This window comes from Oreochromis niloticus, linkage group LG15 (genome assembly GCF_001858045.2).
Source record: "Oreochromis niloticus isolate F11D_XX linkage group LG15, O_niloticus_UMD_NMBU, whole genome shotgun sequence".
Lineage (NCBI taxonomy): Eukaryota > Metazoa > Chordata > Actinopteri > Cichliformes > Cichlidae > Oreochromis > Oreochromis niloticus.
In genome coordinates, this window is record NC_031980.2 from 14848917 (window position 1) to 14868209 (window position 19293).

The 19293-nt window shown below is 39.8% G+C and overlaps 1 protein-coding gene and 1 long non-coding RNA gene across 2 annotated transcripts; one reads left to right on the forward strand and one right to left on the reverse strand.

Moving 5' to 3' along the window:
- Window positions 1-2878: 2878 nt before the first annotated feature.
- Window positions 2879-9074, forward strand: nt5c1bb (5'-nucleotidase, cytosolic IB b). The gene is made up of 6 exons (XM_003446281.5): window positions 2879-3113; window positions 3251-3418; window positions 5651-5780; window positions 5905-6027; window positions 6403-6587; window positions 7808-9074. The coding sequence occupies exons 1-6, from the start codon at window positions 3000-3002 to the stop codon at window positions 8171-8173; spliced, it is 1086 nt and encodes a 361-aa protein (XP_003446329.1). The 5' UTR covers window positions 2879-2999; the 3' UTR covers window positions 8174-9074.
- Window positions 8774-9908, reverse strand: LOC109194912 (uncharacterized). Its single transcript, XR_002056661.2, has 2 exons — window positions 9808-9908; window positions 8774-9607 (listed from the first exon to the last, which is right to left on the reverse strand). It is a non-coding gene; the product is annotated as an uncharacterized LOC109194912 (long non-coding RNA).
- Between the last annotated feature and the right edge of the window lie 9385 nt (window positions 9909-19293).

Here is a 19293-nt window from a genome sequence, read left to right on the forward strand (position 1 = left end):
AAATTTTAATTGTTGAATAAAAAACCTAAGACCCGATATTGATAAGATAATGATAAATACTGATAAGATAATTTATAATAAATGTTAAGGAAATTATGAAATGTTATTCTTTGTTTGACTGGTTCATAATTAATTAAGTTATGTTTGAGCAGTTGAGCTAAGATTAAGCTAAGATATTTGACTGATAGTTTAAGAAAGCAATAATTGTAAAGTTGTTACTTTTATTTAAAAGAAAATACTGAAATACGAAGCAGATGGAGCTGCTTTCCTGAATTGTTTGTCCTTCTTTCTTTAAAAAAAAAAAAAATAATAATCAATGCAAAATACAGTTTTTAAATGACGATTTCATGTATTAGTGGGGGGCTATCTCCACCAACACGGCGCTATGTGACAAAGTAACTGCCACATATCCAAAAAATTTGAGTGTGCCAAATTGCACACTTGGTGTTTTCGTCGTTTTGTGTTGTTTTGTTTTTTTGTTTTACAGCACTGTGTTTTGTTCTTTACAAATTATTCAAATATTGGCTCCACTACACCTGAAGAAACTACAATTCTTCCCTGCATGTGAATGCATCAGTACACAACTCCAAGACTTAGAAAGGAAAAATCTACAACTGCACACATGTCATAATGAAATGAAGGAGAAAACCATTGAGCAAGAAGGAGAAAAGGTGCAAAAACAATGAAATGCAGGTTCAAGAGCAAGAACTGGAGAAAACACATAATGACCTGCAGTGTACGCTTCAAGAAATCCAGAGCAGAAATCACAACTTAGAAGACATGTACAACAAAGTACAACAGAGGAATACAGACATGTACGAGGCAAAGCTACTACAGGAGGCAAAATCTAAAGATCTGAAAGAAAAGCTTGAAGAAAAACAAGCAAAATTAGAAGAACTGGAGAAAAAATGCAAGAAACTTGAGGAGGAAATGGCAGTAACAATCGAAGAACTGAAAACCCTCATCCTACAGAAAAAAGAGCTCCAGGAACAGTGCCTGCAAAAGAAGGCAAAAAAGAAGAAAGGCTTCTGGTTTTTCTGGAGGAGGGACCCTCCTGCTTCCTCACTTCATCATGAGAAGGTGTAGCCTCATCTTCCTCCACCGCTTTTCTATATCCTCACCCCTCTACCTCCCCTCTCTCCTTCCACCTCTCCATCACTCTCCATTTTTTCTTTCTCCCCTCCCTTCTTCATGCTTTTTCTTTCCTTTTCTCACCCTCACCCCCCAACTAGTCAAGGCAGATGACCCTGAGCCTGGTTCTGCAATAGGTTTCTTCCTTTAAAGGGAGTTTTTCCTAACCACTGTCGCCTTGTGCTTGCTCAGAGGGGATTGTTGGGAGTTTCTCTCCTCCTTTCTCTTTCCTCCTTTATATCCCTTTCTTTTCACCTCCCCTCTTCTCCCTTTCTCTCCTACCAACTCTCCATCACTCACCATTTTTTCTTTCTCCCCTCCCTTCCTCATCCTTTTTCTTTTCTTTTTTCACCCTCGCGTAACTTATTCTTAACTAACAATAAATATAATCAACCATATTTTTACTTGTGTCAAATCAATGTCTTCATTCAAGAATAATTCATCTTAAGAATAAAAACAACAAATGTGTGATAGCTGTGTGTGTTGATGGAGCGGCACATTTATGTTTTACATTTTAGCAGTATCTGTTGTGATACGTCCGAGAGTGAAGTGAAGTAACGTGGGTTACTGGTGGTTCAGAGAATATTTAAAAGTGGAATGGGAGCCAGAGCCTTCTGCCTTCACGATTAGGCTTAAAACTTTCCATGTTGATAAATATGTACCTCTATACACCTGTGCCCACTGCCTGCTACTGCAGTGGAGTTTATTCTGTGCTTACATCTTAAATTGGCGAAGTCGCGATTGCACAGCCAGGTAACTTAAACAATCACTTGTTACAACCAAGGCAGAAACAAGACTGTTAGATGCTCTTACGACCAAGAGCTCTGAATACACTACCACCCGTACCTTGAAGCAGCAGCAGAGGACCACATTAGCTAAGAACAGAAAACTGAGGCTACAATTCACAGAGACTGATCAAAATTAGACAACAAAAGTTTGGAAAAACATTGCCTGGTCTGATGAGTCTTGATTTCTGCTGCGACATTCAGCTGGTAGGGTCAGAATTTGGCTTAAAAGAACATGAACGCATAGATCTATCATACAGTATCAATGACTCAGGCTGCTGGTAGTCTAATTATGTGGGGGTGTTTTCTTGGAACATTTGGGCACCTTAGTACCAACTGAGCCTTGTTTAAACACCACAGCCTGCCCAAGTATTGTTGCTGACTATGTCCACCCCTTCACGACCACAGTGTACCCATCTTCTCATGGCTGCTTCCAGCAGGACAGCATGCTGTCTCACTGCACTCAAATGTTCTTCACACGCACCACATCTCAATCCAACAGTGCACCTTCGGGGTGTTTTGGACCTGTAGATTCACATCATGAATGTGCAGCTGACAAATTTGCAGCAACTGCATAAGGCTTTCATGCCAGTATGAACATGTCTGAAGAATAGCACTGTGTTGAATCTCTGACATGAAGGATTAAGACAGTTACGAAAGCAATAAAAGAGTCCAGCAAGTGGATCTAGGTTGCCTGTGAGCTCAATAAAATAAAATATTGCAGAAGTAAAAAGAAACACACAAAAGAAACGAGAACTACAAAATACAACATAAAAATAAAAAAAAATAAAAAAAAAAAAATAAGGGAGCTCAAAAGCATATTTTAATAATTTTAATGATAAAAGGGTATCTTTGTTCTTAACAGTCCGCATTAAACAACGCCAACAATACCAGGTCAGATTTCTCCTCGTCGTTAATAAACAACCAAGTGTTACCCCACACTGCTGACGTCACTACGGGAAGATACGCCCATTAGGCTTCCCCTTACTTTACATTTCCGCAAAGTTTTGGAGTTGTGACAGGCTTCCCTCAATCAGGTTTATTAAAGTTTTGTTTATAGACATTTATAAGCTAAAAGAAAAGATGAGTGAAATTAAGCCCAATGATAAAGGGTCGAGTGAAGAGAGCGCCGAGGAACAAGACTGGGCAGCGGCTAAAGCTGCTTTCGACAACCTCAAATCTAACAAACCCAGACCTGTGAGTGTTTTAATGTTATTTTCCTTTTCGTAAGCATGTTTGCTGTGTTATATACTTTCACGAAGAGTTGTTTGGGTAACAAACCCCTGAACATGTCGTGCATTTCTTTTTTCTCCTTCTTGTTTATCCGCCCCCAGCCCAAACCCAAGAATGCAGTCACCATCGCCGTCTCCTCTCGCACTCTCTTCAACATGAAGGCCGAGAGGAAGATCTTTGAGGAAGAGGGCTTAGAGAAGTATGTCGCTTTCCAGCAGGAACATGAAAACGAGCCCCTAAAACCAGGACCTGCTTTTCCCTTCGTCAAGGTATGCTTAGGCCCTTGGACTGTCAAACCTGCTGCAGGTCTGTGCAGGGCGTGTCCCCTCAGAAGTGTTCATTCACTATTACAACTGTCTGTGATCACATAGTTAAAGCCAGGGAATACTTATTGATAAACAGTAATAGCTAACAAGGGGCTGCATATCTATCCCTACACCCAAGAGGAGGTGGTGTAAACAAGTGTTTGGCTGTTGTCACTGCTAGAGCAAACATGGCTAAAATAAGAGAAATACCCAACACCCCACCAATTACTTAATATTTAACTTCTTTATTGTTTTAAAACCGGTTTCACTACTTGTTACAATGACATGGTACAAGCTAGGAAATCAAATAATTTTTCAACAAAGAAAACTGGGAAGTTGTGCTCTTACTTCCTGTAAAGCCTGATAGGTGCTGAGAGCTGATATTTGCACAGGTTTATCAGGTTCATTGTCATACAGAGAGTTACAGTTCTGGTTTTCTCGTTTGACAGTCACTGTCCCTGTGGTTTATAATGACTGTTTCAACTTTGGTGGCACAGCTGGTACCACAGCCACTCCTGCCATTCATAACAGCCAAACTGTCCAAACACAGAGCATTACAACGTTAATGAATATGGTACTAAATGCAAAGTTAATGTATTAGGTTGAAGTCATTTAACATAACAAATTATCAGCACAGTGTGTTTTTGTGCAATAATATACAAAGGGCCCTATCATTAATACATATATACTTTCTATTCCAACAGTTGACTGTCGGTTAATAACATATGGATGAAAATATACTGGTAGTGCCCACAGCATGAAATAAAAAATATGACTTTTTTAATAGTAATTTCTCATATGCATGCAGCCCAGAAAGTCTACTCTACCTAGAGGGTATTTTAGATGTAGCTGTCAGATGGGTTCAAGGTGGGGGTGGGACTACATCAGAGATCTGCTGGTGATGGATAAGCTGACAGAAGAGGTCAGCCAGGAGTCTCCATGGACTATGATGTTTGCAGACAGCATTGTGATGTAGTGGGAGTAGAGAGCAGGTCAAAGAGAGTCTGGAGAGATGGAGTTATGCACTGGAGAGAAGAGGAATGAAAGTATGTAGAAGCAAGACAGAATACATGTGTGTGAATAAGTGTAAGAGTGAAGCTGTAAGGAGGAGAGGTAGTGAAGGTAGATGAGTCTGAACCATCCAAATCAACAGACAGTTCACAAGAGAGGTGCAGAAGAGGACAGGCAGGGTGGAGTGAGTGGAGACGAGTGTCAGGGGTGATTTGAGACAGAAGGATAGCAGCGAGAGTGAATGGGAGGGTTTACAAGATGGTAGTAATACCTGCTGTGATTTGGAGATGACGGCACTAATAAAATGGTAGGAGGAGGACCTCAGAGAAGGTTCGTGGATGCAGTGTAAAAGAGCTGGTGTAAAAGAGGAGGTGGCTAGGGATAGGGTGAGATGAAGGTGAATGATCCACTGTGCCAACACCTAAAGGGAGCAGCTGAAGGATGAAGATCAAGGGGGAAAAAACTATTCATGGCATCAAGAATTATAATGTTGCAGGAAGTTTTTTTTTCTTTTTTCACTAGGTAGTTAAAAGTAAAGACAGACAAGAATGTGGTGAATGATGTATAGTAAAGGTCAAGCCAGCTAGGAATTAATTTATTAAGTCATTGCTGGCAGCACTGCCGGTGCACCCATTTGCTATGTATCACCAACCAATCATCGCTCTATAAAGTTTATATTTGTTCCCATTTTTGGCAAATTAGCTCCATTAAAAATATACCAAATGATATACAGGCAACTATCATTCAGTTGCTTTGATACTGGAGAAAATGTGAAATCGTGATGACCTGTCTCGCTGTGAGCCCTCAGAGGATTTATGGACATTTTATGGCAGACATCAGAGTAACGTCTCGGGAAAGTGTCCCACAGAATGTAAAAATATGTGCGTAACCTTTCTGTGTGGAGATCTGACCAAGCTGTGACTTTGAGAAGTTGTGCAAATTAAGTGCTAAAGGTTAATTGTCTTTAACCCTTGAACCATTCTGCTTCCTCGTGGATAGGTGCACGAAATCCTCAGCACTGTAATGCGTACCCATAGCAAGCATCCTAGCTGCACTGACTTGGTTCTGCATTGCTTTAAAAGTGTGATTTAACCAAAAGAATAGTGGTTACTTCTGTTGAGGACTCACATGCAAGATCCTTGCTTTGGGTGTATAACATGGTTTGTTTTTTTGTGCTTTCTTAAGGCGCTGATGAACGTCAACACTCGACTGAGGGAGCTCTACCCAGACAGCGAGGAGCTGTTTGATATTGTCTTAATGACCAACAACCATGCCCAAGTGGGAGTGCGCCTCATTAACAGCATTAATCACTATGGTATGCTGCGTCGAGGTCTGAGTGTTGAGTGTGGTGTTGGATCAGTCTAGCAATTACGCATCTAAAATGAGGAAGTCTTTCTTTTTCCGCACATCTCTTACTTTTTTTTTTCTCCTTGCTTCAGATTTGACCATAGAAAGATTCTGCATGACAGGAGGGAAGAGTCCTATTGGTTACCTGAAGGCCTACCTGACAAATCTTTACCTCTCCAAAAGTGCACACAAAGTCATACAGGCCATAGATGAAGGTAAGTGATGTTGGTCTAATATTTTAATCAGTACTTTGCAGAGTCTTGGACTTCCTTCACCAGCTTCTAGATGTTTAAGTACTTCTTATATTTACACGCCTCAATGTTGACTTTGTGACTCATTCACGCTTCAGAGGGAAATCTCGACTTCATACTAAACTGCAAGAAATATCTGGTTGAAGGCAGCATGAGATTTACAGCCCACCCACCATTCAAATGAACACAGAATAAGCTTGTGTTTTAACCATGACATTTATTTAAAACAAAGTGAATTAAGGGATCTTGATAGGCTCAGTTTATTGTGTACATACTATATACTGTATTTAGACCCGAGTTTTCGAGATTTTAATCCTTGCTTCGCTTACCTTTCATCAGGAATTGCTGCTGCCACAATGTTCACGCCGGACACAGAGCTGGAGCTAAGCGACACTCAGTTGAGAGTGGCGTTTGATGGTGACGCTGTCCTCTTCTCCGACGAGTCAGAGATCATCGTGAAGCAGCATGGCCTGGACACTTTCTTTGAGCATGAGAAACATTTTGAGAACAAACCTCTCGCTCAGGTAACGTATGGTTGTTTCCATTTTCTCCTACATCACTTATTTTGTTCTTCAGGAAACAAGAAGTGAGCATTTTCAAAAGGTTTAAGGACACAGAGAGAGTGCCTAATTATAGCTTACATAAAATAAAAGATGCCCCTCCAAACCTGTCTCAGGCATGGCTTTACACACACCTAACCAGGTGTGATCAATTCAGCCCAGGAGACATCTGAAGACTTTGCACTGCCACTGCAAAGACAATAGTGGTTGCAGAGGCGTGTAACAACATGCACAGAAATTCATATTAACTGGTTACATTTAAAATCTAGATAGAACCTCACAGAACAAAAATCCCTCCACAAATAGTGACATAGTTGATGCAGGATGAAAATGTATATATATATATATATGTATGGCAATATAATCAAAATGCATACAGTTGGCATATGGCTATGTCCCCTATTGCAGAGATATATGTTCTGTTCATCGGTGCAGACTGACTCAGATCCATTGCAACATGTTGGAGACGGGTTGCTTCCCAGCAGGCAACCTGTGCAATTACCTTGCAATCAAAAGTGGTCACCCAGAGGCTGAGGGTGTTCCATACCACTTGTAACTGAACGCCATATCCAAAAAAATTCAATGCTATCACCAGGCAACTGCCGATGATCCTTATGTTATTAGGATGTCGTCCTGTATTTACTGTTGCATGACTGAGCCACTAGTCAAATACTATAAGTGTAGCCATTCACACTTTTTAACAAGTGTTTTGCTCTCTGTTTTTGTAGATAGTTTCACTGTGCAGTCATGGTGAACTGCTGTTTCAGAAGCTGACTCAGTATCAGTAGACAGTACTGGCTGTCACCGCATACTAATGGTCCCTGCTAGATTCCTCATTAATTACAGTGCAAGCTGCTGATATGAGCATATTACGCTCTGAGAATTATCTGTGGGGTTTACGAACCCCCTTGTGAGTTGGTAAATATGTTTCACATCATCTGAAGCATTTATTTTCCTTGTGTGTGCTTGTGCTTGTGTATATATTTTCGGTATTATCAGTTCAGATTACAAGTAGTGCAACCATCCATCAAATGGAAAGATGATTTAAAAGAGAGAGGGCTCTATGTAAATAAAAGCAAACACATTGCAGTGGATTTCTTCAAATCTAACCTAGCACACACAGCTTTTTACCTTCACAGTCATCATTTTAAATTCAATTCACTTTTATTCTTTGACTCTTTCAGGGACCATTAAAGTGTTTCCTGGAGGCCCTGGGAAAGCTCCAGAGAAAATTCTATGCCAAGAACGAGCGTTTGAACTGCCCCATCCGAACCTTCCTGGTCACGGCCCGCAGCGCTGCCAGCTCCGGAGCTCGCGTCTTGAAGACCCTCCGCAGCTGGGGCCTGGAGATCGACGAGGCTCTCTTCCTGGCGGGGGCTCCTAAAGGGCCCCTGCTTCAGAAGATCAGGCCGCACATCTTCTTTGACGACCAGATGTTCCACATTGAAGGGGCCATGGAACTGGGAACCATATCCGCACACGTCCCCTATGGAATCGGACAAAAGTACCATAAGGGCAAACTCATCGAGCAGCCTGAAAAAAAGGAATAACCTAAGAATGGTTAAAAAAATAATATTACATTCGCACTACTTTTGCTCCAAATTAAATATTTATATTCATAAAAAAATGTCCATTAAAGGAATCGTAATTTTTAAAGGATTATGCTCATGAATTGGCAATAAGTATTTTCCTCATGAGAGGGTATAACTGCTGAACAGGAGAATGTATTTTCACACCAGGGTTACACTAGGTGCTTTACTTTCACTTACTGCTGTCGAGGAAAAGCAACCTTTTGGTCGGTTTTAATGTATGTGCTTACCACTTGAAAGATCTGCAGAATAAGTTTTATGCTGTTTTTTTTTTTATTATGTTCATAAAAAAAAAGTTATCCCTTTTATCTGTGAGGTTTTTGGCAAATATATATATAAATATATACATATATAAGTACTGGTACAGATCACCAATTCCATTATTTTTGGTATTTGGCAAAATCCTCACCCATTTCATATTTTAAAAGGGATTTTAGGAGGTAGAATAACTTCAGCTTACAAGGAGCACTGATGCTGTTTCTGTGTGTTACTGTACTCATTTATTTTTGTAGTGCCACAAAACTTGATCTTGTTCTTTAGGCTGTTTACGCTGTGTCTGTGTGTCAGCCAACAAGCTCTAATTAGACTTTATAGGTGGACTGACTACATCTACGTATGCATCTGTATATGTTTGCAGATATTTATGAAATTTATATTTTATAAATATGTACCTTAATGGCCTGCATAACTAAATGTCAGGAAGACGTTGCACAGATACACTCACATGTTTTTATATGCTGGTATATTCAATCTTTTTCATTTTTGTACTCACATTGTGGTAACACAATGATAGCTTGTCTACACCATTTGACTCTTCTACCAGCGAGTAGTTGGATAAATAAAGGAATGCGATGAAACCCCATTTGTTGTGTTTTGACAGTGTTGGTTAGTACCTAACTGCAGGTACTGTAATTATTTGGAGGCCCTTTATTCCTGCTTTATTCTTCATGTGAAATAAAAATATACTAAAGATTCTGTCAGATTGTTGTGTTTAGGCAGAGTTTGCCTAGTGAGAGCAACATCTTTCTATAAAAGAGCTACAGAGCTGCTTTTTTCTTTTCTTTCCTTAGGATGCTTCTGATTTATCTCAAGGCATTTTGAGAAGGCCTGACTGACTCACACACAAACAGATCAATGGTTTTTAGTGTAATGCTGCAGTTTATACTAATATTTCATATTTTTGGCACACAGGTTATTTGCTTTAAAAATGACACATTATGTATATAATACCTCGGTATTTATAGTTTAATAGGATTTTGGTTGCAGAGCTTTTACATTTAAAGGTATTTTTGTCCACCGCTAGGTGGTGCTATTTACCTGTAAGTGCTCCTCTTTGCATTCAGGGCCTCTGGGATAGTCTTGTTTTCCAGGTTGGAAAGTTGTTCCTTCCCCTTTCTTGTGGTTTCAAGTTGGAATATGGAAAAAAAAAAAGATGACTTGTATTTTACGTAAATGACTGTTTTGTTTTACTGTCTTGGTTACTGCTAATAAATCATTTTTAAACCAGTGTAAGTCAATCTATGGCATTTTCTTCCCTGACTTGATCCTTGAGCCATGATTATACCGACAGCACTTGAATGCATATCTTCAGTTACCTGTTTGACTTACAGCCTTAAAATTTTTCATAAGGAGTCACTTTCTTTCAAAAATAAATCTTTTAAGGGCCGCTACAGAATATTTCTGCCCTCCATGTTCAATCGTCTTAGATGTGCATGATGGAGGGAGCCACAAGGGGGCGCTCCAGCTTAACTAGATTAGGTCAGCCGTTACATTTCCTGCATATAGACTCAGCTGTATAGAGAAAAAATAAAATATACCAACACACGCATAGTTTAGAGAAGCCCATTAAAAGCCTTAAAAATCATCCTACCAATGCCATCATAAGAATGTTGAACCTTACAAAACTACAATAGCTCCTCTTTTTAGATTACCAAGTTCCCTTTCAGCCCATTTCCAGGTATCAAAACATCACTGCCAAGCGCAGAAAGAACAGCGAAATGCAAATCACTGTGCTCTCACTGAACATTAAATCTAATTAGAAGTTAATGAACTATATCCTGCAGCTTCAGATATATTAGAATATCTGAGGTTTACCATTCTTGGACTGAGACTGCAGAGATAATATGTGGTATATGAAATAAGAACACATTTTATACACACTGACAGTGAACCCTCTCGCTGCCGAAAAGCCAGTCAGGCCATTAAAAAAAGGTCGTCTGTGGTGGGAAGGTGTAATTAATTCTGAAATTGGTTGCAGAGAAAAATGACGACAGGGAAAAGGAAAGATGATTTTCAAGGTTTAAGTCCGCTAGATCATGTGAGTTGTTGTTGTTGATGATGATGATGATGAATGAAGACATTAGAAGAGCAGACATAAATTTAATCTATACCGTGTATGGACTGATATAACAAGATTTAGAGGTACATGCAAACATATATGATATATACGTTATAGCTGATTCCATACGATTTTTCTTCTTCTTTTTCTTCTTCTCTTCTTCTTCTCAAAACCTAGTGCTTATATCAAGTGGCTTGAAGATTATGGTGTATAGTGCAAATATCACTTATTGCAATCTCAGATTGTTTGTCTGAAGCAGATTTAAGAAAATGGTTACAGATGTCTTAATATGATTCTTTGTAACTCTAAACTTTAACCTCAACTCGTGCATCATTTGAGGCCTTCATCACCCAAATGAGTCTTTACACAACTTTTTCCACCTGTGCACTCTCACTCACTGAGACCTTGAAACCAGTAAAGATGTTAAAAAAATAAAATAAAGATAACATTGAAAAACAGAAAACTATTTACATTTATAGAACAAAATGTAAGTTGCATGTCATGTTGTTTTAAGCCAAGGCTAAGGTGGAGTAAAGGACTTTTTAGAGTTACTATAACAGGAAAAGTGAAAAATGTGGCTATGAAAGATAGTGAAGATTAAATATAAAGTGACTTATATGGGTAAAATAAATTTCACTAATGTACACTTAACAGATTTTTACAGATTTTTTGTGTCCCTCTTTCTGTTTTTGTAGAGCTTGAATTACTGTCAGCATCGCTGCCAATTTGAGTTTTTTTGGGGGGATGCTCACTCGGCGGAAGATATTTTTTTAATTTGATCATATAGTTGAGTTATTCATCTTGTCAGGGGAGTAGCTTTGCAACGAAGCAAGGTTTTGTCAGGCAGAAGAAGTGTGTGCATCCCTGAGAGCTGGGACCAACTGGCTGTTGCCATGGATACTTGGTGCTGACACTACAAGAACTGTGTAGGTTTGTTGAAGATATAATTAATAACAAAGGATTAGAGGCAAAGGTAGCATGGGGCTCAGTATGAGAAACCTCATCACACAGTTACTATAATTGGCACCCTTTCCGTGTGTGTGTGTGTCTGTCCGTGTATTTGTGTGGACACCGCAACAAAAGTTCTTGAAAAAAAAAATAACAGTAGCACCCTCATTCTCTGCTGTCGCATTTATCTTCTTGACAAGCAATTTGCTCTAAATAAGTTCCCTTGGTTTGAGTTTCAGAATGTTTTTTGGAAAGTAATTTATTTGTACCTGCATTACCGTGATTGGTCCATTGATGCATATCCTGGAGATCCTGGAACATTTATTAGACATAATTAGATAATTGATATGCTTTTATGATACCATGGCTTTCACATCAATGTGCAGAATCTTAAATATGGAACATGTTTACAAGGAGTAATGTACAGACTTAATGAAGGCAAAAGGCTTTATAACAATATGAATCAATGGATACTGAAAAGAAAGAAAGAAAGAAAGAAAGGATTTGTTAATCTGTAATTTTTCTATCATGTTAGCTGCAGCTTTTATTGCATTTTTCAGAAACTACAGTCATCCTACTATCCTAATCATGTCTTTTCTTCTTAGATAGGCTTATTTAATATAAAAGATTTTCAGACCACAGGAGTGTGTCTAAAGTTACGGCTTGGAGTGGCCATGATTTTCCCTATCATATATACCACTGGAGTAGTGCTTCTTGGGACTTAACACATTTCATGCTTAAACTTCAGGTTTAATAAAACAGGTGCAGGTTGCACAGAAACTATGAGAAATCACTTGGTTAATCGAATGTCATAAGTTCAATCAACTGTTTTGCTAACACAACACTTTCATTTTTCAGTGAAATTTCAAAGTCTTCAGTTGTCTCCAGCATTTCAGTAAAAGTCGCCACGAAACCACTGGCTTAACCATCCAAGCTACGTTTCCATTTTACATTATTGAGCAGTTTACTTAATTTATTTGTTATGTTTAGCTAATACTTAAAACCGTTTGACCCTTTTTTCTTGCAGTTTCAGTTGTTAATATATTAGCCAATAGTCCACAATTTCACAAATTTATTAATTATAACAATCTCAATGATTTACCTATGCTGTTATCTTGCAGTTTTAGAGAGCAGTTTAACTCCTAGCCATAATTTAGCAAAAATAATTAATGGCTTGTAATTCATAATTTTAATTAGCTTCTGTAGCTTCTTAAAGTGTTTACCCCAATGATTGTATACAGTGCATGATTCATCAAGTATGTTTAGCTACCACTTTCATTGCTTATTTATACTATTAGCTGATAGTTTTTTACTATTAGCTATACCTGTAGCTGGTGATTTTAGCCATATATTATATATTCCCTTTTTGACCTTTCCTGTGCCTGTTTTTTGAGGCTTTTGGTCTTTCCTGTGACTTATTTCTACAATCTTCAACTGAATAAGCAGATAAATAAACAGAAATGACAGCAGTGAGTTGTCCCTACTATTTTAATTGAAGAAAAAAAAGATAAATTAATAGTCTAAACAAGACAGACTTATATAGCAAGCACTGAAGTGACTTGTTATAAAACACTGGGTGATATAATTTCCTTGTGCAGTAATGAGCTACAAATATATTATGTCCAAACAAATCCTGTATATTTTGGTACTAGAGTGAGGACACTTTCAAACTGCAGGAATCATTTTTTTTAACAGCCATTATAAGAAAGCTAAAAAAATCCCCTTACTGTTTGAAGATGCCATGCATAGATAAGCCATTTAAAAGAAAAGCAGATATGGTCGTAGGATGTGCTACACATAAGAGTTTGGATAATTTTAGAGCTTCTTCTTACCAGAAATATGCCAAAGGCAGGAAATCCCACACCATATCAATAAAAATGTCAGAGGCCTTTAAAGAGCAAAGGGTGCACATAGGGGTCACTAAACTTGCACATCAGGTGCATCATAGGAGGTGTTAAGTAGGTTTTTTCAGTGATATAAGCACTCAGAAAGTGTAAAAAAAAATCTGCAACAAAAGTAGCTATTAGCAGATATATTATTTTAGTGAGTTTTTTCAGTGATTCTTTCAATTGGCTAGCAAAAGTTGCAAAAACGGTGAGAAATGTGATCACAGTAATTCCTTAATATTCTGTGAATCTGCAAAATAGTAAAATTGTTAAAAGGAAAAAGCAGCTTATCTTCACATTTGAGAACTGCAATTATGGAATGTTTGACATTTTTACATGAAAAATGACTCAACAATTGTACTCACGCTCATTGTTAGGTAACTACTGGCAAAGCAGCGCCTTTTTGTTTTCATTTACTTTTCAAAGCTGTCATATCATTGTAATAGGCTGAAACATATAGTGTTCCCTGCTAAAATGTACTTAGGCAAAAGTATTGTGGTATGAAACTAAAGTAGTTAAAAATGGTACTCAAGTGGAGTACTGTGAATGTACTTTCACCACTTTTTCTGTAAATACAATTATAGTGTGAGTTTGTGGTGATGAAGTTTGGATTTCTGCAGGTGGCGCTCACTTCTTCGTCTGTTCACCCGTGAAGATGGTCAGCACTTGCGATAACAGCTCAGTGAATCTGCTGCACGATGCCACGCTCACCATTTGCTGTGTGACTGAGTTTGTGGAACACAGTAAGTTTTGTGGCATTATTTGTTGAAAGAAGACTGTCGTATAATAATCGCATGTATTGAGGTCATCTGGTCCCCCTCCTCAGAAGCATTACGCTTCTTATGGAGACATAATGCAGAGTGCATACACTCTCACGCAAAGCTATAGACGGAGATGTTGTTAATCTACAGTATTCAGATGAGGAATGTAGCTTTGCAGAACAAACTTTGATCAGGTGCAGAACTTTTGGTGGATACCTTTTAAAGATTGCTGTTGTCTATGCTAACACACTGCCTGTTTGAAACAGATGCTCATCACCCTTGTGATATGCATTATGTTTTTCTGTAATTGCTGCCTGACTAGTGTTATTGCAGACCTAACTGTGTGTTCTGCAGGGATCCCAGGAAACCTATTTCTACACCTCCAGAATGAGCTGGCTCTTATTCAATTTAGCCTATTCTCATTTGATTGCACAGTGTGGTTCTCTAAAAGCGACCCCACAGGTCCGGAGGCATTGACAAGTGTCTCTGCATGAGATGGATAACTGAAGCCACATCGGCACACTGTTTCCTCCTTTTGGCCTTTCATGAGTGCACCTGTTAGATATTATCGGCAGGCTCACCTAAGATACAAAACACAGTTAGGAAGCTCTAGGCCTGAGCGTCTAATACACATATCTAATGATGGGAAGAGTTTAAACGATTCTCTGAAAATGCTTTGAATGATTTGAAACCAATCACTCATCACTGTTGCTCTGAAAATCCAAGGGGGACAGAGAGGGAGTGAGCTTGGTGATAGCATGCCGCTTTAAGACTTCCTTAGGAGCTATTAATTCACTGGCACATTATATCAGTTTGTAGGGTAAAAACATTAAATAGTGCAGAGTGGAAATAAAAGATTTGTTTTTCTTCTAGCATTTTAGATTTATCTGGCCCGAGTGAATGGCCTGCTCTTTGTCTCTGACGTCTTTGATGCATGTACCCTGCATTTCTTTTTCATGTAATTGAGTTACAAGTTAAACTGGCTTTTGTCATCTTGAGAAGCATCACACTTGTTTCTCGTCCAACCAGTGTTTAGCGTGAGGTTGCGTGGGCAGAAGGGAGAGCAGTATTAGATCAGCCGTAGTAACAGATGAACGGCATACAGTCATAGTACTTCATGGTCAGTGCTGATCAGCTGTGGCATTTAGACTGCTCTCCGGGCTTAGTAGAGGACACAGAGTGTGGTCCCGGCAGGGGCTCAACCCAGCCAGGCAGCAACACAACTAGCCGGCAAGGGAAAGCAGGGTGCAACTAGTGAGCAAGGAAGCATCACCAATTATCTCCACCTCTGCGCTTGTAGCAGGAATCCATTTCAGCACCATTACCTCTGGGCAGCCATGGGCTGACAGTCTCTCCCGTCAGGGCGATAGTTCTAAATTGGCTTCCACCCCTCTCCTCCTCCAGAGATTGAAAAGAGATTATTAAAGACATTCATCATAGAAGAAGCCTGAGCCTGTCTGGAAAGTCTGAAAATGGTGAGAAATGGCAGCACAATGGAGAAGGCCTGAAGAAATAGGGGGGAAGAGGGATGGAGCAGGAAGGAAATGATGAGGAGATATGTCTTTGCTGAAGGCTAGGTGCTCCTAGGAGACAGGGTGGTCCCATGGGTAAATCCGATGGGATGCAGCAGTAGACGGGGTGTGGGGCCCAAGTCTGAGGGAACACATGCGAACAGCAGGCCACCCAGTCATGGCTAAAACCCTACATATCGGATGCAGCACTAATGATACCCCTTGAGACCGTAACAGTCTGGCTACAGCACAACAAGATGCTCCATAACAATCTGGCTACAGCACAGTGTTTTATTTCTGTCTGATCCAAGTTGAAATCTTGGAGAAAGACTTTGCAAGCTGGACAAGCTGAAGGTCTGCTGTTGTTGTAAGCTCAGACATTAATTTACATCATAATGCCTTTGACTATTAAAACACTTATGATCATTCCAGCCAAGAAGACAACCACATGTTAAAAATAACGTGTCCTTCCCTGTGTCCTAGCCTTGAACGTGTATTGTAAGACTAATTTTCAGACCAACTTTGTGAACTTTAATGCAGTCTTTTATATCTGTCAAACACTCACTTGCCAGTCTTTACACTCCACCCATGCACAGACTAACAGAGGTGTTATTGATGTAGTTATATAACCACCTGAATATTGATGAACATTACAGCTACAGTATACCCATAAGAATACATGCTCCAATATTGGAAAGCTGTCCTCATGACACAGATTGCATGCATATCAGAAAATGATTAACCTGAGAGTTAGAAGACAATGAAGTGCAACAACAAAATGTGAAGAAGTGAATTTAAAGAGGAATTCTGACAGCAGCAGTGTGACAGCACACAAATGTGCATATTTTACTCTATACATATGTGGACAATTTTAAAATTGCATTTGGTAATAAAAAAAAAAAAGAAACTCCACTTTTGGATTTATTCACTACAAGTACAGGCGAGGAAGAGGGTGCAGGCAGGGTGGAAATGAGTGTCAGGGGAGATTTGTGACTGAACGATACAAGAAAGAGTGTAAGGGAGGGTTTACAAGAGGGTAGTGAGACCTGCTGTGAGGAATGGTTTTGAGATGGGGGCAATAACAAAAACATAGGAGGTGGAACTTGAGGTGAAAAAGTTGAAGATGCTAAGACTTGGACAGGATGGGAAATGAGCATATCAGGGGGCCTGTTTTATGCTGAGGGTACAGGACAATTCCACTACACTGAGGGGTCAATGATCGGCCCCTGGTACCACAGAATATTGGATATAATTTTGATTTGAGTAACTTTTATTTGATGTACTTTCGTTGATCTTCTGTCTCTCTCCATGAAATGAAAATTACCATAAATATTAGACACTGTTTATTTCTTTGGATGTGAGCTTATTTAAAAATTCAACAGGGTATCGAATAACTATTCCCCCCACTGCAAATAATCTTTGTAATAGAAACGACTTTCAGCTGCTCCTTTGTCACATAATAAACAGGCTACATCTGGCCACTGAGAAGTAGAGAAGACAAGAGACCCCTGTAAAACAACAGATTAGTATATTTATTAAGCTAAAGCTTGTTACGCTAATAAGGTAAGTTAGGCTAATTCCTTAGTTTTGGTTTCTGTCTTTGTAGCTACTTCATCCCTTTGTAAGACTTTATACTCCACTCCACTCTGCTTGCAACTTTTATTAAGACTTAAAATTTGCATTATTATTATTATCAGGGACCACAGACAGATGCAGTCAAGCCGTAGCCAACAGCTGTATGGTAGCTAACTAAACCAATCCTCGTGTGTTTTTTGGTGCATTTTTAATATAGTTAGATTCCTCTTCATTCACCTTTAGTAAAAGCCTGCTGCAGTTTTGATGATGGAAATTCTTGCATGTTATTTCCTGTTAGTTACCAGTAATTAGCAGGCATTTGAATCTATGTTATATGGATGCTTTGCTAATGTTAGTTGATGGTAAAAGCCATAAAGCTAAAATCAGGACTTTGGAATGCAGGTCCTTCTTCTAACATACACTATGGGATATACACATAACACAGAGACATTTGAGAGGTATAGATTGAATAAAACAGTATAATTGCAAACTTTAAAACAATTTCTAAAGTTCACTTGCTTACTTTTGGTATTATTCCGTAACAGACAACTCAAATTCCAACTTGTTATTTCTCTTAGAATTTCTTAATGATTACGACTATTCTTTTAATGAGATATTAATGAGATCCCAGCAATCAATTACTCGACAAGCCCGTCTAGTCTGTGTGTGTGTGTGTCAGCTGCCATGTGCTCTGTTGGATCAATTCTCTTCTACAACCACTGACCTGGAAAAAGCTGAAAAAGCTTTGCCGGCTCTGCTATCAATAGACAGTCTAATTAAGACCAGCACTGTCTGCTCAAATAGTAAAGACACTTGCTAGGATTGTATGAAAATTCCCTGTCAGTAAACCTAAACCTGGAGCTTCTGCAGATTAACTGTGACTCTCACTGTATTTGACTGTGGCCTCAGACTCTGGATGCCCTTGCCTGTCATAGCAGGGAGTTAGCCTGGCACTGAAGGAGGCCATCTGTTCAGCCTAGAGTGAAATGTATTGGATCACTGTGAGGTTGCTTGCACAATAGTGAGGCAGGATTGGGTTAGAACTCTTTAAAATTGGAGCTATCCATTGGACCATGGATCATCTGCCATTTAAAACAATTAGAGAGAGGACACATCTGTGTAGACTGGACTTAAGCCGATGGATGGGACAGGCAGCAAAGCCTGCTCCCTCTCTCAGAGAGGCACAGCAAAGAAGGGCCAGCATTTCTCAAAGTCATGGGCCCCCTTGAGTCCGGCTACCCCCATGTTCAATGGTGATCAAGTCTGGCTGGAGGAGCTGATAGACCCTGCTTCTAACCAGTCCTCTCCCAGTCAGCCATCTAGCCCCAGTGATCCAAGCAGCAGTCCAGGAGGCAGCAGGAGTAGCAGTGACAGCACTGACAGCCTGCACAGCTGGAACTCTGGGGTGACCTGCATCCTGCACAAGTCTATCAAGAAGCAGAGCCAGGAAGCTTTTCAGACTCGGCTCAGAGGAGACAGAGAGTGGGAGAAGCTTGCAGCAGTTCCTTCTACCAGGCCTCATGGCAGAGGACATCCACAGGCAGAGCAGGGAGGAGACAGCCACAGCAGAAATCTGCATCAAGGGAGGGGCTCTGTACTGTCACACACCAGCTCTAAGAGCGGAAAACTACAGTGTGTACTGGAGGAAAAGATTGAAGCCAAACTGAAGTTTTCGCAGTTCCTGGATGAGGTGACGTCTAATGTGCTTGACCCAAACAGCTTGCAGGCATTTGGAAAACCAGCATCTCCCTCTGGCTTCACCAATACAAATGCTGATCAGCCTCAAGCAGAGATCCACGTGGTGAGCCCCAGGCTACCCTGCTCAATGGCCCAGCAGCAAGGCCCTTTAGCCGAGCAGAAGACTCCGGAAGAGCGGATTTCTCCTGACCTGGTAGAAAAAAAGTATCTGGAGACGGACATCGACACTGTAAGGAAGGGCGATGAGCTGCACGACCTGGAGATAAAAGCAGACACACCAGAACAAATAGATGAGAAATATGTGATTCCACCTCCTCCAGAGTTCCGTCAAGGATTTAAGATGAAGAGTCACTTTCCTGAGTTT